Source organism: Motacilla alba, chromosome 3 (genome assembly GCF_015832195.1).
Source record: "Motacilla alba alba isolate MOTALB_02 chromosome 3, Motacilla_alba_V1.0_pri, whole genome shotgun sequence".
Taxonomy (NCBI): Eukaryota; Metazoa; Chordata; class Aves; order Passeriformes; family Motacillidae; genus Motacilla; species Motacilla alba.
The window spans coordinates 109336988-109359220 of NC_052018.1; the positions used below are offsets into that span (position 1 = coordinate 109336988).

Sequence of the window (22233 nt, forward strand, 5' to 3'; positions counted from 1 at the left end):
TCTGTAAGTTGTGTTCACTGAAAAAGCTCATTTTACTTCCCAAGAGTTAGAAAAGAAACAGAAAACGTTCACTTAGAAAGCTACAACAGATTTTAAACAAGCAAATCATAGAACCCATAGGAAATTTCTAGATGTAGTACAAAACTACAGCATGAAAAGAATGATTACACGGGAGGAGAACAGACATTTACAGCAGTTCTCCTCCCGTGTCTCCTGATTCCCATTACAAAACCTGCAGCTGTGGAGTCCAGCCGCCGTCACGGAGCACTGGTGTTACTGCTGTCCCTCCTCCGTATCCTTCCCCTCGGAGTGACTGGAAGGAGCTCCCTCCTCTCCCTGCTCCAGGCAGTCCTGCAGCTCAGGGATGCTGTTGGCTCTCAGCACATCCAGGTAGAGCAGGTAGTCCTGGAGGCAGGCTGGCAGCGGCAACTCCCGGATCACGCGCTCCGAGCGCAGGCGCTCGCTCCCCAGCAGGGAGCGGATCTCCAGGCGGCACAGGTGGGACAGGGACGGAAGGAAGGCTGCAAAATGGAATCCCAAGTCAAACACAGAGCAGCTCTTACTACACTAATCTATTTACTAATAAAAAAAGAAATAGAGGATTTAATCTCCATTTCCCCAAATAACTCCTATTTTTTTAACTCCAAAACCATCCTCATTAGCCTCAAGCATTCTAAAGGAAGTATTATTAAATGACACTATCACTTGGACAACTTAAAAATTATTACAGACCCTTTTAAAGAAGAATTTCCTTTGAAAGGAATCATTACCAAAGACACCTAAGTGCAGTTTTTCAGTCACAAAGCACATGACCTGCTTTTCTGAGGGCTGAACTATGAAAAACTCCTGCACAACCAATTGAATCCTTTTGGCTGGTCACATTTGATTATGTTGGATTTTTATGGTTTGTATTTAATTACTGTCCAATCTTACAAAACAGAACAGATGCTTCATGGGAAATACAAATCAAATCAGAAAAATAAAACATAACTAAGTCATATTGTCATCTTCTCCTAAATCTCCCCATCTGCAGCCTGAAAGCTGGATACATGGAGACATTATCTTCCTGCCTGTATTCCTTACCAAAATGGCTCTTGGAAGTCCAAGTGAACTTCTCCTTGTATTGGGAAAGGTGCTGCTCCACAATTGGAGGAAGTCTGCTCCAATTCATGAACTCCAGGACGAAATTAAGGACATCCTCACTCATGGAGAAAATCCTGTGTAACAAAGACTTCTCTAAAATACTTTTAAAAAGTATTTGTAGATTGCAGAATAAAAGACCAAAAAGCATCACATGTGATACACGAGGACAGTGAGATTCATTCAGGCACTAAGTAGCAAACTTGTAGTGTGTTTACTACAGCCTGCAGAAAATACAAACATTTCATAACTCTATGTTTAATCGTGTAGTACCCAATTAAATATAAAACATCACCAAGCTGTTGTTTATATGTGGAAAAACTTCAATAATAATAATAATAAAAAAAATCTGACTGGAATTTTTGCCACATTGTGTTAAACAAAACAGTCTCAAACAGCATCCGTTTCCTCTCCTCCCAGCCTTGGCCCAGCTTCACTTCCCATTTGTTTCCCATCCCTCCTGACCTATTTCTCCCATTGGAATTTCTTCTTGCCATGGCTGTGTTAAAGTATTGCACACACAATTTGCAGCTAAATTTGGGGGTTAAGTAGAGATGTTCGATGTAAATTTGGGAAGTGATGCTTTATTGCTACCCTAGAGAAAGGCAATTTCCAGTCTGGCTTTCTTCCTAAAGAAAATTGTTTTACTGCCTCCAGACATGACGTGTGAGTGATTTATTTCAGACTTTCCACAACCCCTCCCGTTCCTGATGGTGGCAACAGATTATCAAGGGCCATCCTGTAGCAGCTTTGCACATTAGCATGAGATGTTTAAGTAACTAAAGACAAGGCTCCCTGCTTTACCAGAACCTGCGCATGAAATTCACGGGGTTGAAGCCAGCCAGGAGCAGGCAGGGCAGCCATTCCTTGTATTCCTTCTGCACCGTGCTGCTGTAGAGGATGAAGTCTGTTAATTCCTCCTCCGAGGGCAGGGAACAGCCAAACCTCAGGAAGCGTCGGAACAGAGCAAACTTCTTATGGCACAGGCAGTGTGCCAAGTTGATGCCACGCAGGGTGATGCCATATTTCAGAAGGACATCAATGAACTGGTAATACCTGGGAGCAGGAGAAGGACCATCACAGGGCATCCTGTGAGCTTCGCCTCAGAAAGCACCTACCACTTTTTACACCTGTCTGCAATAAAACATTTCAGAATGTTTTTATTAAAAGCCTTTTATCATTACCCACTGCAAGAAGGTAATAAGGTAAGGACTGAGACTGTGACTGGTGTTGCCTTTTAGTGATTAGAGGGCACATTACTCCACAGAAGTGATGATGTGTGTTACCTGCCTCGTCCACAGAGCAATCACCTGCTCTGCATCCCTTCCTAAATGATTTATTACAAAGCAACACCAGGACAGAAAGGGAAAAATGGTGTCCAAGGATTTTTAAAGACAGCTTCCCAGGAGCAGGCCATGAACTAAATTCACTAATAACAAACCTCATTAATTTAAATGGCAACCATAAATAAATTATAAAGAGGCCACAAATAAATTTCAATCCATGTACAAAGAAATAATCTGTTAAAATCTGAGAGGATTCAAAGGCTGTTTTTGAAGATGTTTTCCTCAGTGCAGCACATGAGTCACACTCCAGCACTTCACATTAATATTCCCAAGGAAATGGGAATAATGAGGAGTGTCTGCAAAGGGGGAACACACTGGCATTCTGGAAAAATATTAATGATAGACAGCAGTTGAGGGAAGAAGGTGGGAAACTACACATTTTAATTAAGTTAATTAAAGCAAATATGATTATGAATAACTTCAAAACAGAAGAGGTTTGCTTACTGCTTTTGGAAGATCATGCACATGGGGGACCTGCAGCCAAAGTCCAGGCACTCCTGAGCATCTGGGCTGAAGCCCTGCTTGAGCAGCATCTCCAGGCACTCCCCGTCCCCGCCGTACAGCGCGGAATACACGGGGCTCACTTTGCCCTCGCCCTTGTCACAGATCCGGTCAGTGACTGGAATCAGCAGCTCCAGTATCCTGCAGATGTTTTAAACCACTGTTTTCTGATCTTATTGCAACGATTAATCTTAAACACACAGCCATTTTTTCACAGGGTCATTGCAGCTTTGGAAGAAAATCGTGTTTTTTCACTCTTGAATTTGCAGCTTTGTAATTCCATACACAGACCCCTGGCAAATGTTGTGCTTTGGGATGGATTTGGGCTGGAAAGAAGTATTTTAAACCAAACCAGGGACAGCTACTTCCTATTACCCAGCAACTCTTTTTACAGCAACAGAACACCACCACACATTAAATCCCAACTCAAGGAAGTTTGGAAGCAAACTGCAAATGTGAGTTGCAAATGAATGAATTCTTAGTTCTGTAAAACAGAAAAATCATTCTGTTTACAGCTCACACCCCAGGCCACATCACATGAGTGACAAACACCAGTTCCTCTGCTGCTGGAACTTACTGGTGCTGCATAAGAGTTGCCAGTGATGTATCATCATTTATATATATAAGTGCTGTCCATGTGTGAATCATGGAGTTCCTGAGAAATCCTTCTCACCAATGGTCTACTCCCAAAACTTCCTTCCACTCTTGGCTCGCTGCTGTGGAACTGACTTGTATATCTGAAATTGGGCAAAGCTGCAAATGCATCTCTGGAAAGATTAAAGAAACTGTTTTTGTGGCTTTGATTTTTGTGGCTGGTCCAGCTAATTCAATATCTGCATATAATTACTTCTGCGACTTAATACAGAATTCTAATTAGCAGCTGCTCAAGTCATGTATAATGTACAACACAGTTATTTGCATTTTAAATGGAAAAGTAAAATGGCCATGGAGTGGATTGGTTCAGCACCGTGGAAAACCCTCTAAATTCCTTAGGCTATGGATCAAACCCAGGTTAGATCCTGAATTAAAAATCATAAAATCACAGAATGGCTGGGGTTGGAAGGGACCTTCAAGGTGAGCCAGCTCTACCCCCTGCAATGGGCAGGGACACTTCCACTATCCCAGGCTGCTCCAAACTCCATGCAACCTGGCCTGGAACACTTCCAGGGATGGCACAGCCACAGCTTCTCTGGGCACCCTGTGCCAGGGCCTCCCCACCCTCACAGGATAGCATTTTTCCCTAATATTTCATCTAAACCTACTCCCTGTCAGTGTGGAAGAAACTACTAAGAGACATTTAAAATACAAAAATAATCAGAGCTTTTAAACTACAGATCAGTTTGAACACTCAATTTTCCTCCCTTTTAGGGTCGAACTTCCTCCTTTGGGGATCAGATTTGTGTGACCGGGACCTTCTGTCTGAATGCCTCTGCAACCACCTACTTTGCATGGCCCATCTCAGCTGCTGCATGGATGGGTAACTGCCAGTTATCCTCGTTGCAGTAGAGGTTTGGGTCTGCCCCTGCAGTCAGCAGCAGCTTCACACAATCCAGGTGTCCCTCCTGCGCAGCAATCAGCAGGGGAGTGGCCCTGTCCTTGGCCTGGCAGTTGACATCCGCACCTGACAGATGACAAAACCAAAGTTGCCTCCATCGGTCATTACTTTTCACAGGGTGGCTTCAAATCCAGCAAGTTCTCCTCAGCAATAAGGAAATAAAACCTCTAACATTTGAAATGGCGACGCGCAGGAGCAGAGCTACAACTGCGTTCAGCGGGAGTTGCTGGAAGCATGGCCAGGGAAACAGAGGATCGTGGTTACCGTGGGACAGGAGCAGCCGCAGACTCTCCAGCTGGCCATACTGAGCAGCCACAAACAGAGGGGTAATTCCAAAGTCATCACGACAGTCCTTGCTGGCCCCTTTCTCCAGGAGCATTTGCATTATCTCAGTGGAACCCTGAAATCAATGTTTATATCCTCAGCCAGCAGGAAAAAGAGGAAATTACACAACCCGTTTTTCCCCACATGCTCCAGATAGAAATAATAAAACCTAGAATAAATTCAATATTCTAAAGATGCACTTAAAAATTAATGGTAAAAGAAACTAGGCAAGTTCAAAATGATCACTTCTGCTCATTCACACGATAAAGTCATTTGTATGTGTTAGAAATTAAGCCAACATATTTTTAAGTATAAGCTTATGACTGCTAGGGTAGGGTAGGAAAAAATTACCTGACAAAAATGCAATAATTATTAAATAAATAATTATCCCCCAGAATACATCAGTTACACCAAAATTACACAATGTGCTCACAGGTTACCTGAAAGGAAGCTTGGTGCAAAGAATTCCATCCAGACCAAGAATGAGAACCTTCAATGTTAGCTCCGTGTTGGAGCAGGAACTTGACAACCTCTGCATGTTTATTTTCAACAGCTTCAATAGAAGAGTAATAAAAAAAAATTATTGAAGAATTTTTAAAAGAAATAATTTAAGTATTGAGGTTTAAAAGCTCAAAAGGTCTCACTGCCAACTTCCTGAAACAATAATCATAATTCTTTTAAACCTGCCCACTATATACTGGCTTGCCTTTTATATTTAGATACCCAAAACAGTGTCGGGGAATGGAAATGATGCCAAAACTCCCCCAAACTTGGAAAAGACTTGGAAACAAAGGTAACATGGCACACATGATGTCTGGGTAGAGAGGCAAGTAAACCAAGAAATGTATTTAATCAGACGATTTACACCTTCAAGATTCACCGTAACAGAGGTTTTAAGCATTTAGTTAAGTCAAACATAAGTAACACAAAAAATGCTGAAATAATAGACCTTAATTGCCAACCTAGGAATGTCAAAAATAAGGTTTTTTACATTAGAATTAGGGAGGAATTATAAAAATCAAAAAGGCTTTGAAATAGTCTCATACAGACATAATTCTGAACCTCCTAAAGCTTTTCTGTGCTTGATGAAGAAAACCAGTTTGCTATTATAATTTTGTTTTAAAACACTGTCTGAAGCAGATTTACCCATAAACAAAAGGTTATTTCCACACCTCTGAGTCTAAAGCCTGCTTATTTAGGGCTACAAAAAGATGCAACATGGCAGGCAAGTAAGAAACTCCGGTGAGTTTAAACTCAGAGAAACTTGAGTTTTAACTGGTGAGTTCAAACTCTGGGATTTGAAGAAAGCTCGTGTCACCTAGGAAGAGCGGGGTGGTGGCAGATTCTGTGGTGACATTGTCGAGGTCAGCCCCAGCTTCCAGGAGAACCCGGAGACATTCCACAGAGCCGTGACGGGCCGAGAGGTGCAGAGCGCACATCCCTTCAAACGTCCTCGAGTGGATGTAGTCATCAGCTGGAGCTGCAGAGGAGCATAATGACGGGGAAAAAAGGGATATTTGCCAGTGAATTACAAAATACAGTCATTTTAAGAAAATAACACAGTTATTTGAGATATGTGGCCTATGGAATACCCATGAATATGCTGTTATCACCTCAAGGATCACCCATGAATTGCAATGTGTCAGCTTCTACTTACCACAGTTGGGAAACCACACAGAAAATCCCCAAACAAGAATTGGATAAATCCATGCAACTTGTATTTTCTGTGACAGGGTAATTTAGCACAAAACCACACTATTTCCCATTAGGTTTTCCTTACCTGTATCAATAAGCAGCTTCAGGCACTCACTGGAATTGTGTGCTGCTGCTTCATGGATGGGCAACCACTCCTGTTATCTGGGACATCGACGCTGTATCCTCGATTAATCAATTCCCTCAGAATCTCAACGTTTCCTTCTCTGGCCGCAAGGCCCACGGCCGAGCATCTGTCCGAATAAGCTTCTGTGAAATCCATCCCTGGCATGCAACTCTGCAGGAGGAGCAGAGGAGTAGAGGGGGGGGAAAAAGAGAGATGCGTGTTGGTACAATATAGATATGAGGGGGGTTTCGTTTGTTTTGCAGAGGATTTGGTTTGTAGGGAGATGGTGGTTTGGGGGGCTTAGGGGGAGGCAGTTGATTGGCGTGGGTTGGGCAAGGTTGGTTGTGGGTTTTGAGGGGAGATGGTTGAGGTTTGAGGTGAGGTGGTTGTTTGGAAGGTGTTTGGGGATTTAAGGGGAGCTTAAGTTGGAGGAGAGATGATTATTTATGGGCTTAAGGGACGGTTCTTTGTGGGGTTTGAGGGCAGAGAGGTGGTTGGGGGCTTTGGGGCGAGGGGATCGTTTGGGGGGGATGCGCTTGTTTGCAGGACTGGGGGGCGAGGCAGGTGCTTGGGGGAGCTCGTTTGTGGGTTTGGGGGTAGACAGTCGCGTGTGGGGTTAGGGGAGGTTCTCCCGGCCGACGAACGTCTCCCTGCGAGCCGCCACAGCGCCGGCCCCGCGGCCGGACCGGGGCCGCCCCGCCGGCGCTCGGGGCCGCCCCGCGGCTCTGCGCAGGCCCCGCCGGGCCGGGCCGCCATGTGGGTGTTCGGCTACGGCTCCCTCATCTGGAAGGTGGATTTCCCCTACCAGGAGAAGCTGGTGGGGCGCGTCCGCGGCTACAGCCGGCGCTTCTGGCAGGGCAGCACCGACCACCGCGGGGTGCCGGGCAAGGTGAGCCGGGGCCGGGGGGAGCGCGGCCGCCGCGTCGGGCCCGGCTTCGGGCCCTGCCCCGCGGCCGGAGCCGCCCGCAAGGGCTGCGGAGGAACCCACGGCCGGCACAGCGCGCTGCAAAGAGGCTCAGGAGTGCCCGCATGTGTCATTCAGGGAGTTAAACACCCTCGGCGAGGGGCGGGTGTCAGGCTGTGCACAGGGAATAGGAAAAGCCAGAATTATTGATCCAAGTAACCCCCCGGCTGTATTTTAATTTATTTTGCTCTCGGGTGAAGATTCATGGGTTAGGAAATACTTGAAGTTCTAAAATTCTTTGCCGTTTGGAAAAGGAGGAACAAAAAAAAAAAAACAAAACAAAAAACCACCAGTGAGAAAAAGAATCTAAAATTACCAGTGAGGATTCCCAATGTCATGTGTTTTTAAGCCACGGGGGTGAGGATGAGGTGTAACCTGCACCCAGGTAACTCTGCTGTAAACCTGAAGCAGCTTTAAGAGAGAAAAAGCATCAGGATTATTTTAAAGAACACATCTGGCTTCGTGGCAGGTGATTTAAACATCCATCCCGATTTAAACAACACTGGTTAGAACCTCAAACACCATAAAATAACTTGCACAGAGCTCAAAGAACAACAGCTTGAGCCACCCCTGACACACTGTAAAGAGCAGCAATGAGGGAAAAACAGTTCTTACAATATACAGCAAATTACTTGGTAGCTGTATTTTAAAAATATTTTCAGAGGATTATTCCCAGTAGTACAAACAGTAAATTCCTCTGATCAATAAGTATTTAGTAATTTGTTTCTTAATGTTTGTTTTGGGTAGTTCCAGGCAAGACAAGGACTCTGCAAGCCATTAAGTAAATATCCTGTCCTTCCTTAGGCAAACAGATCCTTCTTCTGTCACACAACCCACCCGAATGTGAACTTCTCCTCAGCACTGTCCTTCATAATAAATCAAATCAGATTTAAATTAAATTTAATGAATTTAGGCTGCAGTTACAGACATTGCTAGCAAGGACAAGAAAGTTGATTTCCATCCACCACAGAATGTCTCTTTAGTCCATAATTCACAAAAATCTTCGTGACCCATTGCAAGTGCACAAGTCAGAGAACTACCAATGACTATGGAAAAAACATTCCAGAAGGAACACCGAAGTTATCTTTGGTGTATCATGGGAACAGACTCATTTCTCCTCAGGAAATAGGAGTAATTTAGTGTTCATGTGGCTTTATTGCCATATTTTATCAGTCAGGTCAGGAATAAATTGCTCATGCCAGGAGAGAACTAATTTGATGCCAAAAGCAGCAGTTTGAAACTGCAGATGTAGATCAACGTAGGGTTTTATGTTTTAAAGTTTTACACAACAAACCTCAACTATTTTATTTGCAGTATTTACAAACTGGCTTCTTACTTTTTCCTACAAGAATTAACTTACTGGGGAAAACAAGCCATTTGGAAGGTATCCTCCCTTTGTCCGGTGAGGCTCCAAGGGCTCCTTGAGGATAGTTTTACATTCATGAAACTCCTAATTATCACTGCTATTGTATTGTTAATTAATTGCCAGTGTTTTAAATTGCAGTGGAATTGAGCCTGGACAGCACATGTACAGCAAGGACATTCAAACCCTCCCAATTTCTGACTGCCTTTAAGTTTTGTGTCACAGGCACTGTCCACGCAGAATTTAACACGTTGTTTATTTTACCTAATACACATCCAAAGCTGCTCTCCAAAAATACTTGCACTGGATCTGGACCTTACTGGGATTGTGCTGGATTAGTTCTCTGAGCATTTCATTCCTGTTCCTTGGGGTTTTTCTTCTCATTTTGGTTTGGTTTTGCTCATGATTTAGGGCAAAAGCCTCTGACTGAATGATGATTTCGTCTTTTAAATTTTAGCCTGGAAGAGTTGTGACCCTGGTTGAAGATGCTGAGGTACAGTACTGTTGTACAGAATGTCCTGTTGCATTTCCACTCATTAATTTTTGCTTTTCTATGAGCAGGTAGCTGTCTTATCTTTAGGGAAAAGTTCTCTCAGTGTTTCCCAGAGTTACACCAATGGCTCTTGACTGTTTCAAATAATCAATATAAACTGGAAGTAGTTTGGGTCTGTTACTACCACAGGGATATTTTAAAGTATATCCTGGAGCAGTCACTTTGGCTATCCAATTGCGAGATAAAGAATTTGATAGAAAGATATATCCAACATACATTATTTGATATCAGCATTGAGTGACAAATGTAATTGCTTTAATTTCAGCTCCCCAAGGTTTGACCAGATTGTGAAGGTATCTCAGCACACCACACCAGTTCAGCTGTGTAACAGGTGTAGGTGACCCTCAGGTCCCTGCCAAAGTGTCACTAAACAGAAGGGACCTGATCAAAATTCCTTCAAATTCAGCATTATTTAAATTTGTCATTTTCAGACATAAATATTACGAGGTCAGGGAGAAACTCTGTGTCCTTTTTGCCAACTCCTCAGTGGCCTGTACTGAGGCTATTTGCTACTCCAAATATTAACAAAACAAGAAATTGCTCTGTTAGGAAAACCTCAGCAGTAGCAGAAAGAGGATGCTCAATCTGCGTGATCAGTGTTTTCACTGATAATTGCCTGAACAAAGCAGCCCTTTTACTCTGGGACTCTTACAAACACTGCAAAAAGCAGCAGAAGGGCAGAAAATCAGTTTCCTGAAAGCTTTCCCTAAATGCAACGATTTCTGAGTGTCCTTCTGACCAACTCTCCTCGGCCAGGGCTGCGTGTGGGGCGTTGCCTACAGACTGCCGGCCGGGAAGGAAGGAGAGGTGAAGGCCTACCTGGATTTCCGGGAGAAGGGCGGCTACAGGACCACCACGGTCATCTTCTACCCAAAGGACCCGTCGGTGCAGCCCTTCGACGTGCTGCTCTACATCGGCACCCGCGACAACCCCAACTACCTGGGCCCCGCGCCGCTCGAGGACATCGCGCGCCAGATCCTCGGCGCCGCCGGGCCTAGCGGCAGGAACACGGAGTACCTGTTTGAGCTGGCCAACTCCATCAGGAACCTCGTGCCCGAGGACGTGGATGAGCACCTCTTCTCCTTAGAGACGCTGGTCAAGGAGCTCTTGAACAAGCACCAGAATCTCAACTGTCTGTGAAGGAACCTCTTAGCAGCCCGGCTCTGGCCTCAGAGGAAGGGGTTTTGTGCGTGTGGCAGGGAGGAATGCTCCTCTGTATTGTGCTACCCTAATTAGTACTGCATATCTTAATTAATGCTGCGTTCAGAATAGGAGTTGGTTACTTAAAACTGCCAAAATCATTCTTTCAGGAGTCGGGAAAGGAGAGCAACAAAAGTCTTCCAAGTTTGAATTCGGTATCTCAGCTTTTCACCCAAAGACTACACCTCAGAGCAGCCACTTAAACTTCTCTTTATGTTTTATTATTATTTCAGGTTTAAAAACAAATCTTTAGAATATTTTTGAGGTTAAAATCAGCATGAAGAGACCAGTTCCCTAGATTTAAGTGGTAGTTTGTTCTGATCCCAGACCACAGTGCAGGAATTTTAAGTGGTTGTCCTAAATTGTGTAGTAGAACATTTATATCAACATTCCTCTGAAATAAAGTTACGCCACTGAGTTAGTCATCTCACCCTTTATATGTTAATTTATCCTTAAATGCAGAGGATAAACCATTTTATTGTAAAGGAAATGATTCCTTCCCTTGGCTGCTGATGTCAAGCCCTGAAAAGCAAAGCTCTGGGCACTCTGACTCAAACAAGCCATAACCTGTCAGTGCCTCGTTTTAATTTTTAATCCTAATATAAAGAATAACCCCAAAATATTAATCAAGAGCATGGCTTAAAGTCACAACACAGCAAGAAGAGAAACTCTCATCTCTGTTACTTCAGGTGCTGTTGTGGCCCCCATCTCTTCAAAAATCCCAGCTGCAAGGATAGATTTTTAGTTTCAGGGATTCAGCAACAGAAGGTAATTAAGGAAGGAACCCTCTCTCCAGTAACCTTAGGGGTGTGTATGGATATCCCAAGAGGGTTGGGAAGCCCCCAGTTTAGGCCAGTAGGCTTCCTGATGCAATCCGTCTCAACGTGGACTTGTCTTGCTCCTCAGAACTTTATTTTTATTAACTTTTAACCGAGTATATTTTTATATCTTAATATAAAAGGTCCTGTTTCAAACACCACTTAACATCCTGTTTTTCCATCCAGGGAATGTGTAAGTGTTTAGTAGCAGCCTGGAAACCTGGATTCTGCATCAATAATTGCAAAAAAAGTGGTTTTCCCCCTAAGAAGGTTGACCCTTTCTGTTCTTTACATCTTCCTGGTTTATAATTGTAAAGGTAAAAGTGTGCAATGGCATTCTCTGCTTTCTTGAAAATTCTTTTAAAAATTCTTTCCTCAAGGACTTAATCCTTGTTCCTTAGAACAGGGCAGGGCATGCTTGTGCTCATTAAGGATCCAGAACCATCGAGGCTGATTCCCCCTTTGAAACGCTAATTATTTAAGTACTGTGATTCTGTGTAGCTCCACATTCTCTGTCTTTGCCTCCAAGGCTTTGTTGGTTCATTTGCTTCCCAAATGCATAAACCATTGCAATAATACACGTTCCTGTGTACGACTTCAGTGCAATAAAAACGCATTACAATGACTAACAGGGCTGGAAATTTCCAGAAATGTTATGTTTAAAGTGTGTCTGTGTGAGGGTGGACGTCAAGGTGTGTGTTCATTGTGCCTCGCTATAAAATTACTGATGGGGCTGAGAGTGACAGACAACACACAGGGGCTACTATAAACTGTGGCACATTAGGAATTAATTAATTAAAGCATGGGAAATACAAATAGATGCATTGGTTCTTGCTGTGTGGGATTAAAGCCACTGCTTTGCCCCCAGGTTTGGTCCCTACCAAAAACCTCCCAGATCTGTTACCTTAAAAATTTCAGGCCATTTAGGCTTCAATTTTTTTTTCCCTGACTGGTTAAACTCAGTCTCTATTTATGCAAATACAGATTTTAGATCTGTAGGCTTCACTACACAACCACGCACACAAAGCCACTGCTAAACCTGTTCTCAAACAGTGTTTGGGGGAACAACGGTCACATCCATGACTATTAACAGAAGATAATGCAGAGAGGAGAGGGAAATCCAGACTTAAGGGTTGGACTCCATCACCTCCAAGGTATTTTCCAACCAGAATAACTCCAAGGCTCTGTAATAAGGGGATTCTCCGTAGCATGGCCAATTAATCTCTCACTATTACATCCTTCCATTATTTATCTGCTCCATGTTTCCCATGGATCAGATGGGACTGGCCTAACCTGCTTTGATGAGAAGACTGCTGGCCCCCTTGGGTTCTCAGGTGTATAGGTATACGTGCACGTATAGGTGTATAGAGAAACACACAGAGGAACCCTCGAAGTGCTCTTTTACACTCACAACCTATGAGTGTGAGTGTATGTTTAACCCGTAGCGCTGCCGCTGATGACCAAAGTTAATTACTCGCATCCATCCCATTCCCCCCCTCCTTTTAGTCGCCCCCATTTTACCCCTCCCTCACTCACCGCTCGCTCCCTCATTCACATTCCCTCATTCACACTCCTCACTCCCTCACTCACTCCCTCCCTCATTCACACTCCTCACTCCCTCACACTCACTCCCTCATTCACACTCCTCACTCCCTCACACTCACTCCTCACTCCCTCACACATTCCCTCATTCACACTCCTCACTCCCTCATTCACACTCCTCACTCCCTCACACATTCCCTCATTCACACTCCTCACTCCCTCACACTCCTCCCTTACACTCATTCCCTCACACTCCTCATTCGAATTCCTCACTCCCTCACACTTCTCCTCCCTCACTCCCATCGCTCACTCACTGACTTCCATCCCTCACTCACTCCCGTCCCTCGCCCACCTCCCCACCCCGGTCCCTCGCTCGCTCCGCGCCCGCCCGGCCCCTCACCTGCGGCGGCGAGCGCTGCCCCGGATGCCGCTGCCGGCGGCGGGCGCTGCCCCGGTTGTTGATCGCGGCTGCCGGAAGCCGACGTGGCGGCGGCGCGGCGCGGCCTCGGCGGAGCCGCCGGCCGGCATGAGGGGCTGCGGGCTGCGGCCGCCGAGCCCGGCCCCGGCCCCCCGGAGGGGCTGCGGGCTGCGGCCGCCCTGCCCGGCCCCGGCGCTGCTCTGCGGGCTCCTGGCGGCCGTGGCCGCGGTGGCCGAGGGCGGCCGAGCGCTCCCGCAGCTCAGCGACGACATCCCGTTCAGGGTGAACTGGCCCGGCACCGAGCTCAGCCTGGTCGGTACCGCGCCGCCCGGAGAGGGGCTCGGAGCCTCCTCGCCGCACAGGGGGGCTCGGGTGGGGCTGGCCCACCGACCGAGGGGGCTGGGAGAGAATCCCGGGGGATTCTGTGCCGAAAGCGGCGCGGGGAGAGCTGGGGGTGAAGGGGGATGGCTGGGGCTGGGGGCTGTAATAAAGGTCTGAAGTGGGACAGCAGGAGTGAGGGGGGCATCTGGAGGGGATCGGGGATCTGGAGGGGATCGGGGATCAGGGATCTGGAGGGGATCAGGGATATGGAGGGGATCGGGCATCTGGAGGGGATCAGGGATATGGAGGGGATCGGGGATATGGCTGGAAATAGAAGGTCTAAAGCAAAGGCAGCAGCAAGCAGCTCCCAGCCAGCCAAACCACCAAACTCGAGTCTTGTGGTATAATTAAATGCCAGTAAATACTCTGGAGCACGGCTCAGGAATTCAGGGGTATTTCTAATGAGTAGCATTAAAAAGCCCTCTGCCTAGCTGACCCGCGGGTTGGTTGTTTTCTCAGCCGACCACTGGTGTCTTGTACAAGGAGGACAATTATATCATCATGACCACTGTGGATAAAGAGAAGTACAAGTGTCTCCTGCCATTGATAGCCAGTGGCAACGAGGTGAGTTCGGGCGAGTTATTCTGTAAATATAAACTGTAGCTGAGTCTTTACATTGTCAGTTTTAATATCATGAGATATCCTTCTGTTGCAGGAAGAAGAAAAGGACTATAAAGGTCCTACTCCAGGGGAGCTGCTGGAGCCTCTCTTTAAGCAAAGCAGCTGTTCCTATAGAGTATGTTACTTTTGTCCTGTTCATTAAATGCCAATTAAAAGGTTACAGGCCAGTCCATGTCAAGGTTTTAGGGTAGTAAATGAGACAGTAATACAGTCTGAAACAAAGTCTTTACAACTTTATGCCTTAATATTGCTGACAAAATTCTGTGTGATTAAAGATGTCAGAATTCAGATAAATAGGTTGCTATGGTAGCAGTTAAAAATATGGACTTTTATTTTTTAATGTAATTTTTTCCTTTGTTTTATTTGTGTGAAAGTGAAGGAAATCTTCTCTGGTGTGTTTGTTTGGGCAATACCGAGACCACTCGCTGTGCTCTTGTTTTCGAGGGTGCTCCAGCATTTGGCTGCAAAAGCCTACATTTGGGTGGTTTTTTGGTGTGGAAGTACATCTAAAGATAATTTATAAAACGTATTTTATTTCTAAGATTGAATCTTACTGGACTTATGAGGTCTGCCATGGGAAACACATCCGTCAGTACCACGAGGAGAAGGAAACGGGGCAGGTAGGCTGCTCACAACCCCCTTCCCCACTGGCACGGTCCTGCTGAACTCCTCCAGCAGACTTGAGTTGTTGTAATAATTTAGCCGTGACTCTGCTTTCTTCATGCAGAAAAACTGCATCTTTATTGTACAGGACATTTTGTAGGATTATCAGAAGGCACTGTGTCAGATCTTACTGGCTGGCAATACACTAAGTTCATTGCTCGGCACGTGGTATTTTGCATATCTGTCAAACTTCTGTATTTTTAGTTAGTTTACATACTTTTTGATTTATTCTTATGAGACAGATCTCTTGTTATTACAGATTCCATTTGTTCTTCATTAGATTGTTGTGTTAATGAACTCTCATTCCCAAAATTGTTTTGTATGGGAACTTGCAAGCTGTCTGCACTTAGAAGTGACAGACTAGCTTTGGCACTTCAGCAAAGCAAGACCTGATTTCGTAAGGCCTTTCTTTTAGAACCTCTGTTATCTGTTTGCAACACTGAATTCCCTGAAAAAGCTTGGAAAGTGGTAACTGATGCTTGTTTTGATTGTAGAAAATAAACATCCAAGAATACTACCTGGGGAATATGATAATGAAGAACCCGTTGTCAGAACCAGGTGTGTTTTAGATTATTTCGTTCAGCTGATAATGAAATTTTGGGGTTTTAATTATTCTTGTCTGACAAGTTTGAGAGCCTTTTTTCAGGGAACCTGGCACAGATCCTCAGAAAAATTCCAGTGCTTAGAATGGGACTTGGGTGGAAATGAGGTCGCTGAGCCCCAAACTCAAGGAGCAGTTTAGAATACCTGATTTTTGGGGCATTTTTTTGCCTGCAAATTAGTTCAAAGAAGTCTTCCAAATCCACAGACTAAGTGTTCATTCAGGGTTGATGGAAAGAACGGAAACAGACTAGGAAAACATCACCTAGGCTGGGGTGTTTGTTTCATTCTAGGCTAGTGTGTGAGAGGCAGACACCACTGTTTTCCTAGAAGTGATGAACTGGAATGCTGCAGTCTCTTGAGGGGGATTTAGTGCTGTTCATCCCACTTCTGGATCTCTGGCTGCAGCCCTGAGTTAGGGATCTTAGTCCTGGAAAGAGCCAGGGCATCGGAACGTGCCTTGTTTGGCCTTTCTGGCTGAGGGCGTGCAGTCTCTGTGCAGGGGTGCCTCGTTCTGCTGCTGCACAGAGCACAGAATGTTTGATTTGAGTCACCCATTTTGTGAGGCTGGATGCTGAAGCCTGATGGGACCTCAGGTGACCGTAGCTGAGGCTGTCAGGCTGTTGTCCCTCTGCCCTTCCTGCTTAGGTGGCAGATTGTGTCCTGTGTCCTTTCCCTGCTTCCTATCTGGCAGCTCCTGCTCCTTCCAAAGCACCTGCCTGTTTCCTGTCCAATTCCCACCCTTCCCAAACAGCTGCAGTGACGTGTTCTCCAGCCCTGCCTCGGTGTCAGGGCTGCATTTGGCCTGTCCTACCAGCTCCAGGTGGTTTTGTGATGAGCTGACGTGTATTTTGCTCTGTTTGCTGTGGGCCTCAGATCACTGGTTATGTCTTTCCTCTTTTGCACCTGCAAGTGGCTCTTGGCAGTGTACAAAGCACCAGCAAATACACAAACTAGAAAAGCTTCTCTGTGAAATTCCTTTTTTTTTTTTTCAAGTCCACAAACTTATCTCGCTCTTAATTATTCCCTAGATCAAGAAGAGAAGGAAAATTCCAAAGACGGTGCAAAAGAGGCAAGTGAAAAACATCTGCTTTAATTTCTGCCATCAGTAGTGGAGGCAATTTATGTATAATCATGGAATTCCAGAATGGTTTGTGTTGGAGGGGACCTCAGAGATATCCAGTGCCACCTGCCATGGGCAGGGACACCTTCCACTATTCCTCATCCAGCCTGGCCTTGGACACTTCCAGGGATGGGGCAGCCACAGCTTCTCTGGGCAACCTGTGCCAGGGCCTCCCCACCCTCACAGGGAGGAATTTCTTCCTAATATCCAGTGTAATGATAAGATGATGTAATTAGTCCCCTCCCAAAATGAATATCAAGATATGAAATTGTTCCTGAGCTGCATTTCTCTTGCGTTTAATTATCAGCCCCAGCTCAGAAAATTTATTTAGTCTTGCTACTCCGATTACTTGTTTACACTTATCAAAGCCCTGCAGCACAAAATCCCTAAGAGATGGAGGTGACTTGCTGGCCCATCCCATAATACTCTGTGCTCCCCTTTCCCCTTAGAGGACTTCCCCACTTGTTTAGGCCCCAAAACTCAACTCTTGAGCAGCTGGTTCTATAGCAGAGCAATGGGAGTCCCTGAAGCATGCTGGAGTTTGGAGTTGGTGAGAGCAGGTTTGACCTTGTTGCCAGCTCCCCTTAATTCTCATGCTGAAATGAAGTGTTTGTGTCTGTGGCCTTTGGAATAGCCCAGGGTGGTGGTTGTGTAGAGTTCTCAGCAGCACCCAGGCCTGAGGAGCATTTTGAAAGTCACGTTGGGGCAGAACGTGGCCTGTTCTGGTGGCAGTGGCAGCTGCGCCTCTTGGAAAGCTCAGAAAACAAAGTGTTTTGCAGTGCAGCTTTTTTTCCTTCAGCTTCAGAGGAAATGAAGTCTTTTATTGCCTTTTTCTTGGGCAGTATTTACGATGCACTTGCCATGTCAGGATTTCCTGGAATCTCTTATCAGGGAAGGGCATGTTGGTTCCTTAATCTCGTGAGTGTCTTCACTCGTGGTGGAGCAGTTTCTGGGAGGAGTCAGTGGCCTGGGACAGGGTGACGTGGCTTGAAAGCCAAAGCAGGTGAGGGGCAGAAAGGTCCTGGATGCCTGGAATGTCCTGAGCCCGGAAAACACCTCTGTCTTTTAGCACAGACCCCTGTCTGTTCAGCGCTGAAAACCTTCAGCAGCTCAAGCAACACGGGTGAAAAAAGTGTTTGTGGGTTTGGGCACTTTGGGAAGCCAGGAACTCCAGCTGCTTCCAGGAAAGAGATGTACCACTTTAAGGAATTAATGTCCTAAAGAGGGAGCTGGATGAAACAGGAAGGAACAAAGCTGAAGGGAGCAGACTGGGAGGTGTGACAAAGTGGGATTTACATTGTGCACACCGTGAACTTTGTTAGCCGCAGCCAGGGGTGCTGTGGGATCCTCTGGGTAAGGAGCAGCCTGGGCTGGGAATGCTGAGAGGTGTAGTGCAGGTGCCAGGGCGGCTTTGCAGGGGTTTTTTTTGGATTCTTTAGGGCCTGGTGCTGCAGGTGATGAGCCTGGCAGACCCAATCTGGGTGAACACCAGGGGAGGTCTGGATGTTGCAGAAATACTGAGTAGCCACACGGGGCCTGATTTTAACCTGGTAATGCTGGCTCTGCGCACAGGAATAACATTTTTTGTTTCGGAGGAGTCTCAGGAGCTCTCCTGTGGTTCTGACCTGTTCCTTTCCCTCACCCAGATCCCCACAAAGAACATCGAAGGGCAGATGACGCCCTACTACCCCGTGGAGCTGGGCAATGGCACTCCCTGCAGCCTGAGGCAGAACCTGCCCAGGTCCAGCACAGTGATGTACATCTGCCACCCCGAGGCCAAGCACGAGATCCTCTCCGTGGCAGAAGTCACCACCTGTGAGTACGAGGTGGTGATCCTGACCCCGCTGCTGTGCAACCACCCCAAGTACAGGTACAGTGCCCAGAGCACTTCTGTCTGCTCCTAGGTTGGGATGTCTTGAGGGATCATCTTCGTGGTATTTGTAGACTGCAGATACCATGTGTGATGCATTTAGAAGTCTCTAAAACCAAAAAGTATAATCTCCAACCACAACCTTAACATTGACTTTAGCTCCTCCCAACAGGAAGAGCTGTCTAGAAGCCATTCCTTATGGAGAATTCACAATTTCAGTGTTATTTTCCAAAAATGAAGTGTAGGCTTCTTGTTTCCTCCCCTTTCCTCAACTGTACCATCTGAGTATCTGAGGGACCCTCTGAGTCTTTGGACCTTCCAAGGGGTGTAAAGAGAACTGCAAAGGGAATGTGCTATACACACAAGGGGGGATAATGGACAGGATTCCTGGATTTACACAGATGTTGGAACAAGTGAGTATTTCATCAGGGACCTGAAACAGGCCACAAGGTCTGAAGGCAAAATCCTGCATTTTCTAAACACTACTAAGCACTTTCTCAACACTACTAAGTGCTAAAAACATTTTTAGTGTTTGGTATCCACTGTAAATTTTCTCGTGTGGATGGGTTTGGTCATACTCTGTTATCTGCTGCGCTTATCTGTGGCACTGTTATCTGTTTAATGTGTGAGTCTTTTAAGCCTCTGTAGCAGTAGGAAAAAAGCATAGAAAGTACACAGGGAAGTTGTTCTGTTGCTCGATAAGGATAAAATCTGGAGCTGCTGCCTCCTTCCGAAGGGTTCCTGGCCACCAGCAGGAAACACTGAAAATAAACACACAGGATCATCGTTCCCCCCCTTACGTCACCTTGGTAAAAAAGGAAAGGTGGAGGTGGCAGCCTGGGAATGCTGCCCAGTGACACCACAGGGTCACAACCCAAATTCCAAGTTCAGTGCCCTTTTTTTCCTGGTGTGTGTTCCCAAAACAGCCCTGGGCAGTGCCTCAGCCTCTGGGGCTTTCCCTGTGCGCCTGACATCTCATCCAGGGATGCACCTGCACCACCTGAGCAGCAGCAGATGCAGAAGCTCAGAGCAGTGAGCTGACTTCTTTACTTGAAGGTGTAACAGCGACATGTTCTCACCTTGCTGGGCAGGTTCCGGGCTTCCCCCGTGAATGACATCTTCTGCCAGTCCCTGCCAGGATCCCCACTTAAACCCCACAACCTGGAACAGCTGGAGAAACAGCAGGAAATGCTGAAGATGCCTTTTAGGAGGGTTAAGGAGGTAGGATTTGTTTGATTTACTTTTTAAGACATTTTGTAAGATGATGTGAGTCTTTCATTGGTCTTTAAGCCTGTTAAACCATCTGTAAGTCACCCTATTTGGAAGGAAAACAAAGCAAGTGTGGGCTACTGATTTCAATTTTTGGAGCTTTTGTAGCCTACAGTTCACAAATGTGTGAAGATTTTGACTGGAATTTTCTTTCTTTCAGCTAAAATTGCCCAAAACAGCCAACCCGATTCATTGTTCAGTAACTTCATATAACTTGGAAGACTTTGTAGGGGACTTAATTGTATCTTTTAATTGCAGGAAGAAATGCCTTCAACGAAGGAAGAGAAATTCTCTTCCATCCACAAGCCCGTGGCTGTTGGGAGCCACCAGCTGTTAACGGTGGGGACAACCCACATCTCCAAACTGACCGACGAGCAGCTCATCAAGGAATTCCTCAGTGGGTCCTACTGCTTCCATGGGGTGAGCAGCCAAGCCACGTGGAATAAAGCTGTGTGGAGTACATCCTGATTTGTGTGCTTGTTCACTTTTTGTCTTTAACTTTTCGGTTGAAATTCAGTTTATTTGAGCAGACAGTGAAATGAAAGTAGGTAACAGAATTAGCCATAATTTTCATTAACTAACAGATAGGGAGTTTTACAGCTGAAACAGCTGGTTTAGGGTCTGGGGGGAAAAGGATGGGTTTGTTTTGGGGTGGTCTGCTTGTTTTAGGGGTTCTGTTTGGTTCTTTCTAATACTGAGGTTGTTCTTCTCCCCAGGGCGTTGGCTGGTGGAAATATGAATTCTGCTACGGCAAATATGTCCACCAGTACCACGAGGTGTGTCCAGAGAGTTCTGTTAGTTCCTTTGAGTTCCCGTTAAGACAATACAATCCTCTGGACGTGGTGTAGTGATCAGATTTTCCTGTTTCAGGATAAGGAAAGTGGCAAGACCTCCGTGGTGGTGGGTACATGGAGCAAGGAGGAGCACATCGAGTGGTCGAGGAAGAACGCGGCCAGGACCTTCTACCTGCGAGAGGATGGCACCCAGACAGTCAGGTACCAGCCAGGCTCTGCCCTGCTCTCACACCTGGGACACAGGGCCCAGCCCTGTGAAATTTGGGTTGTCAGCAGGTAAAATAAACTGCCGAGAGCAGCGTGATCAGATTTACCCCCCAGTCAGCATCACAGATAAGGAATTCAGCACTTTGGATGTGGCACAGGGAAAAATCTTTCAACATTGAACAACTCTTTCCCTCTGCAGTAACTGCGAGACAACCTCTGCTATATAATAATATAAGAGCTACATAGAACAGTAGTATAATTTACAGTATAATAATACACAGTATAGTATATTATACTTGTTGCTGTTTGTCAGTATATTAAATACTTGACCAATGACGAGGTGCTGGATCGCACTGCTGCACCGACTGCTTAAAAATTATGTTTGATAAACTCTTCCATTCTGATCTTTTGTGGCAGGATGGTGTCTCATTTCTATGGAAATGGAGATGTTTGTGACTTGACAGACAAGCCAAGGCAGGTGACTGTGAAATTGAAGTAAGTGGAGTTTTACAAAGTGATGTTTTGTGTCTGTTTCCTGGGTCGGGGGGGAAAGCTGCTGCTGTTGTCGTAAAGCTCAGAAGGCAGCATGTGTTAACTTAATAAAATGCTGCAGACAGCAGTGAAATACGTGTTCCTGTGTGCTTATTGCCTACCAACCCCCCAATTCCCCCTCTATTTTCAGATGTAAAGAATCAGACTCCCCTCACGCTGTGACCATTTACATGTTGGAGCCTCATTCTTGCCAATACATCCTTGGGGTACGTACAGACACGCCCTGAGGTCGGGGCTGGTAGTAGAGCACATCTCCAGGATTATGTTTAAGGTGGCCCATTTTCCCAGTGACTGTTCCCAAGATTCCTGCCGGGCTGAGTTCATGCTTTGGTCTCTCTGTTCCAGGTGGAGTCTCCAGTCATCTGTAAAATCCTGGATACAGCAGATGAATACGGGCTCCTCTCGGTGCCCAGCTGAGGACAGCAAAGCCCCCAAGGCCAAATCATGGCATTCCCATGGGAACAGTGTCTGTGAGCTGGCAAAGGCCTCACCAGCACAGCTCTCCAAGCTGAGGGACTCGTGAACCACTTTGTGTATAACTATGTGTATATAAGAGCTTATTGATAAACTTTTAATGATTAAAACCTTGTCTTGCACTTCCTGCCTGGCT

At 45.9% G+C, this 22233-nt stretch overlaps 3 protein-coding genes across 4 annotated transcripts; 2 read left to right on the forward strand and 1 right to left on the reverse strand.

Annotated features, from left to right (window-relative positions):
• Positions 1-8: 8 nt before the first annotated feature.
• On the reverse strand, positions 9-13582 carry ASB3 (ankyrin repeat and SOCS box containing 3). Its single transcript, XM_038131854.1, is given in 12 exon segments — positions 9-521; positions 1084-1217; positions 1945-2196; positions 2931-3128; positions 4431-4608; positions 4807-4942; positions 5307-5419; positions 6185-6346; positions 6647-6715; positions 6718-6856; positions 7966-8060; positions 13526-13582. Coding segments are annotated over 10 exon segments (1623 nt in total). The 5' UTR covers positions 6851-6856; positions 7966-8060; positions 13526-13582; the 3' UTR covers positions 9-273.
• CHAC2 (ChaC glutathione specific gamma-glutamylcyclotransferase 2) lies at positions 7374-12214 on the forward strand. 2 transcript variants are annotated; one of them, XM_038131863.1, is made up of 3 exons: positions 7379-7574; positions 9470-9505; positions 10322-12214. In XM_038131863.1, exons 1-3 carry the CDS (start codon positions 7440-7442, stop codon positions 10703-10705), a joined length of 555 nt encoding a protein of 184 aa, XP_037987791.1. In that variant the 5' UTR covers positions 7379-7439; the 3' UTR covers positions 10706-12214. The 2 variants fall into 2 exon arrangements, with proteins under 2 accessions (XP_037987793.1, XP_037987791.1); XM_038131865.1 differs by lacking the exon at positions 9470-9505 and having other exon boundaries at positions 7374-7574.
• On the forward strand, positions 13550-22224 carry ERLEC1 (endoplasmic reticulum lectin 1). The gene is made up of 14 exons (XM_038131856.1): positions 13550-13855; positions 14384-14488; positions 14580-14660; positions 15088-15165; positions 15703-15766; positions 16840-16880; positions 18578-18801; positions 19893-20022; positions 20329-20490; positions 20787-20846; positions 20941-21065; positions 21489-21566; positions 21754-21829; positions 21969-22224. Exons 1-14 carry the CDS (start codon positions 13550-13552, stop codon positions 22038-22040), a joined length of 1602 nt encoding a protein of 533 aa, XP_037987784.1. The 3' UTR covers positions 22041-22224.
• Positions 22225-22233: the final 9 nt, after the last annotated feature.

Excerpts from the sequence above, each read along its gene's own strand:
- CHAC2 (XM_038131863.1), top strand. The coding sequence starts at position 7,440 with ATGTGGGTGTTCGGCTACGGCTCCCTCATCTGGAAGGTGGATTTCCCC. Across the intron at positions 7,575-9,469 it reads ACCGCGGGGTGCCGGGCAAG|CCTGGAAGAGTTGTGACCCT; the intron begins GTGAGCCGGGGC and ends TTTAAATTTTAG. Across the intron at positions 9,506-10,321 it reads CCCTGGTTGAAGATGCTGAG|GGCTGCGTGTGGGGCGTTGC; the intron begins GTACAGTACTGT and ends CTCCTCGGCCAG.
- ERLEC1 (XM_038131856.1), top strand. The coding sequence starts at position 13,550 with ATGCCGCTGCCGGCGGCGGGCGCTGCCCCGGTTGTTGATCGCGGCTGC. Across the intron at positions 15,767-16,839 it reads GAACCCGTTGTCAGAACCAG|ATCAAGAAGAGAAGGAAAAT; the intron begins GTGTGTTTTAGA and ends ATTATTCCCTAG. Across the intron at positions 16,881-18,577 it reads CCAAAGACGGTGCAAAAGAG|ATCCCCACAAAGAACATCGA; the intron begins GCAAGTGAAAAA and ends TCCCTCACCCAG.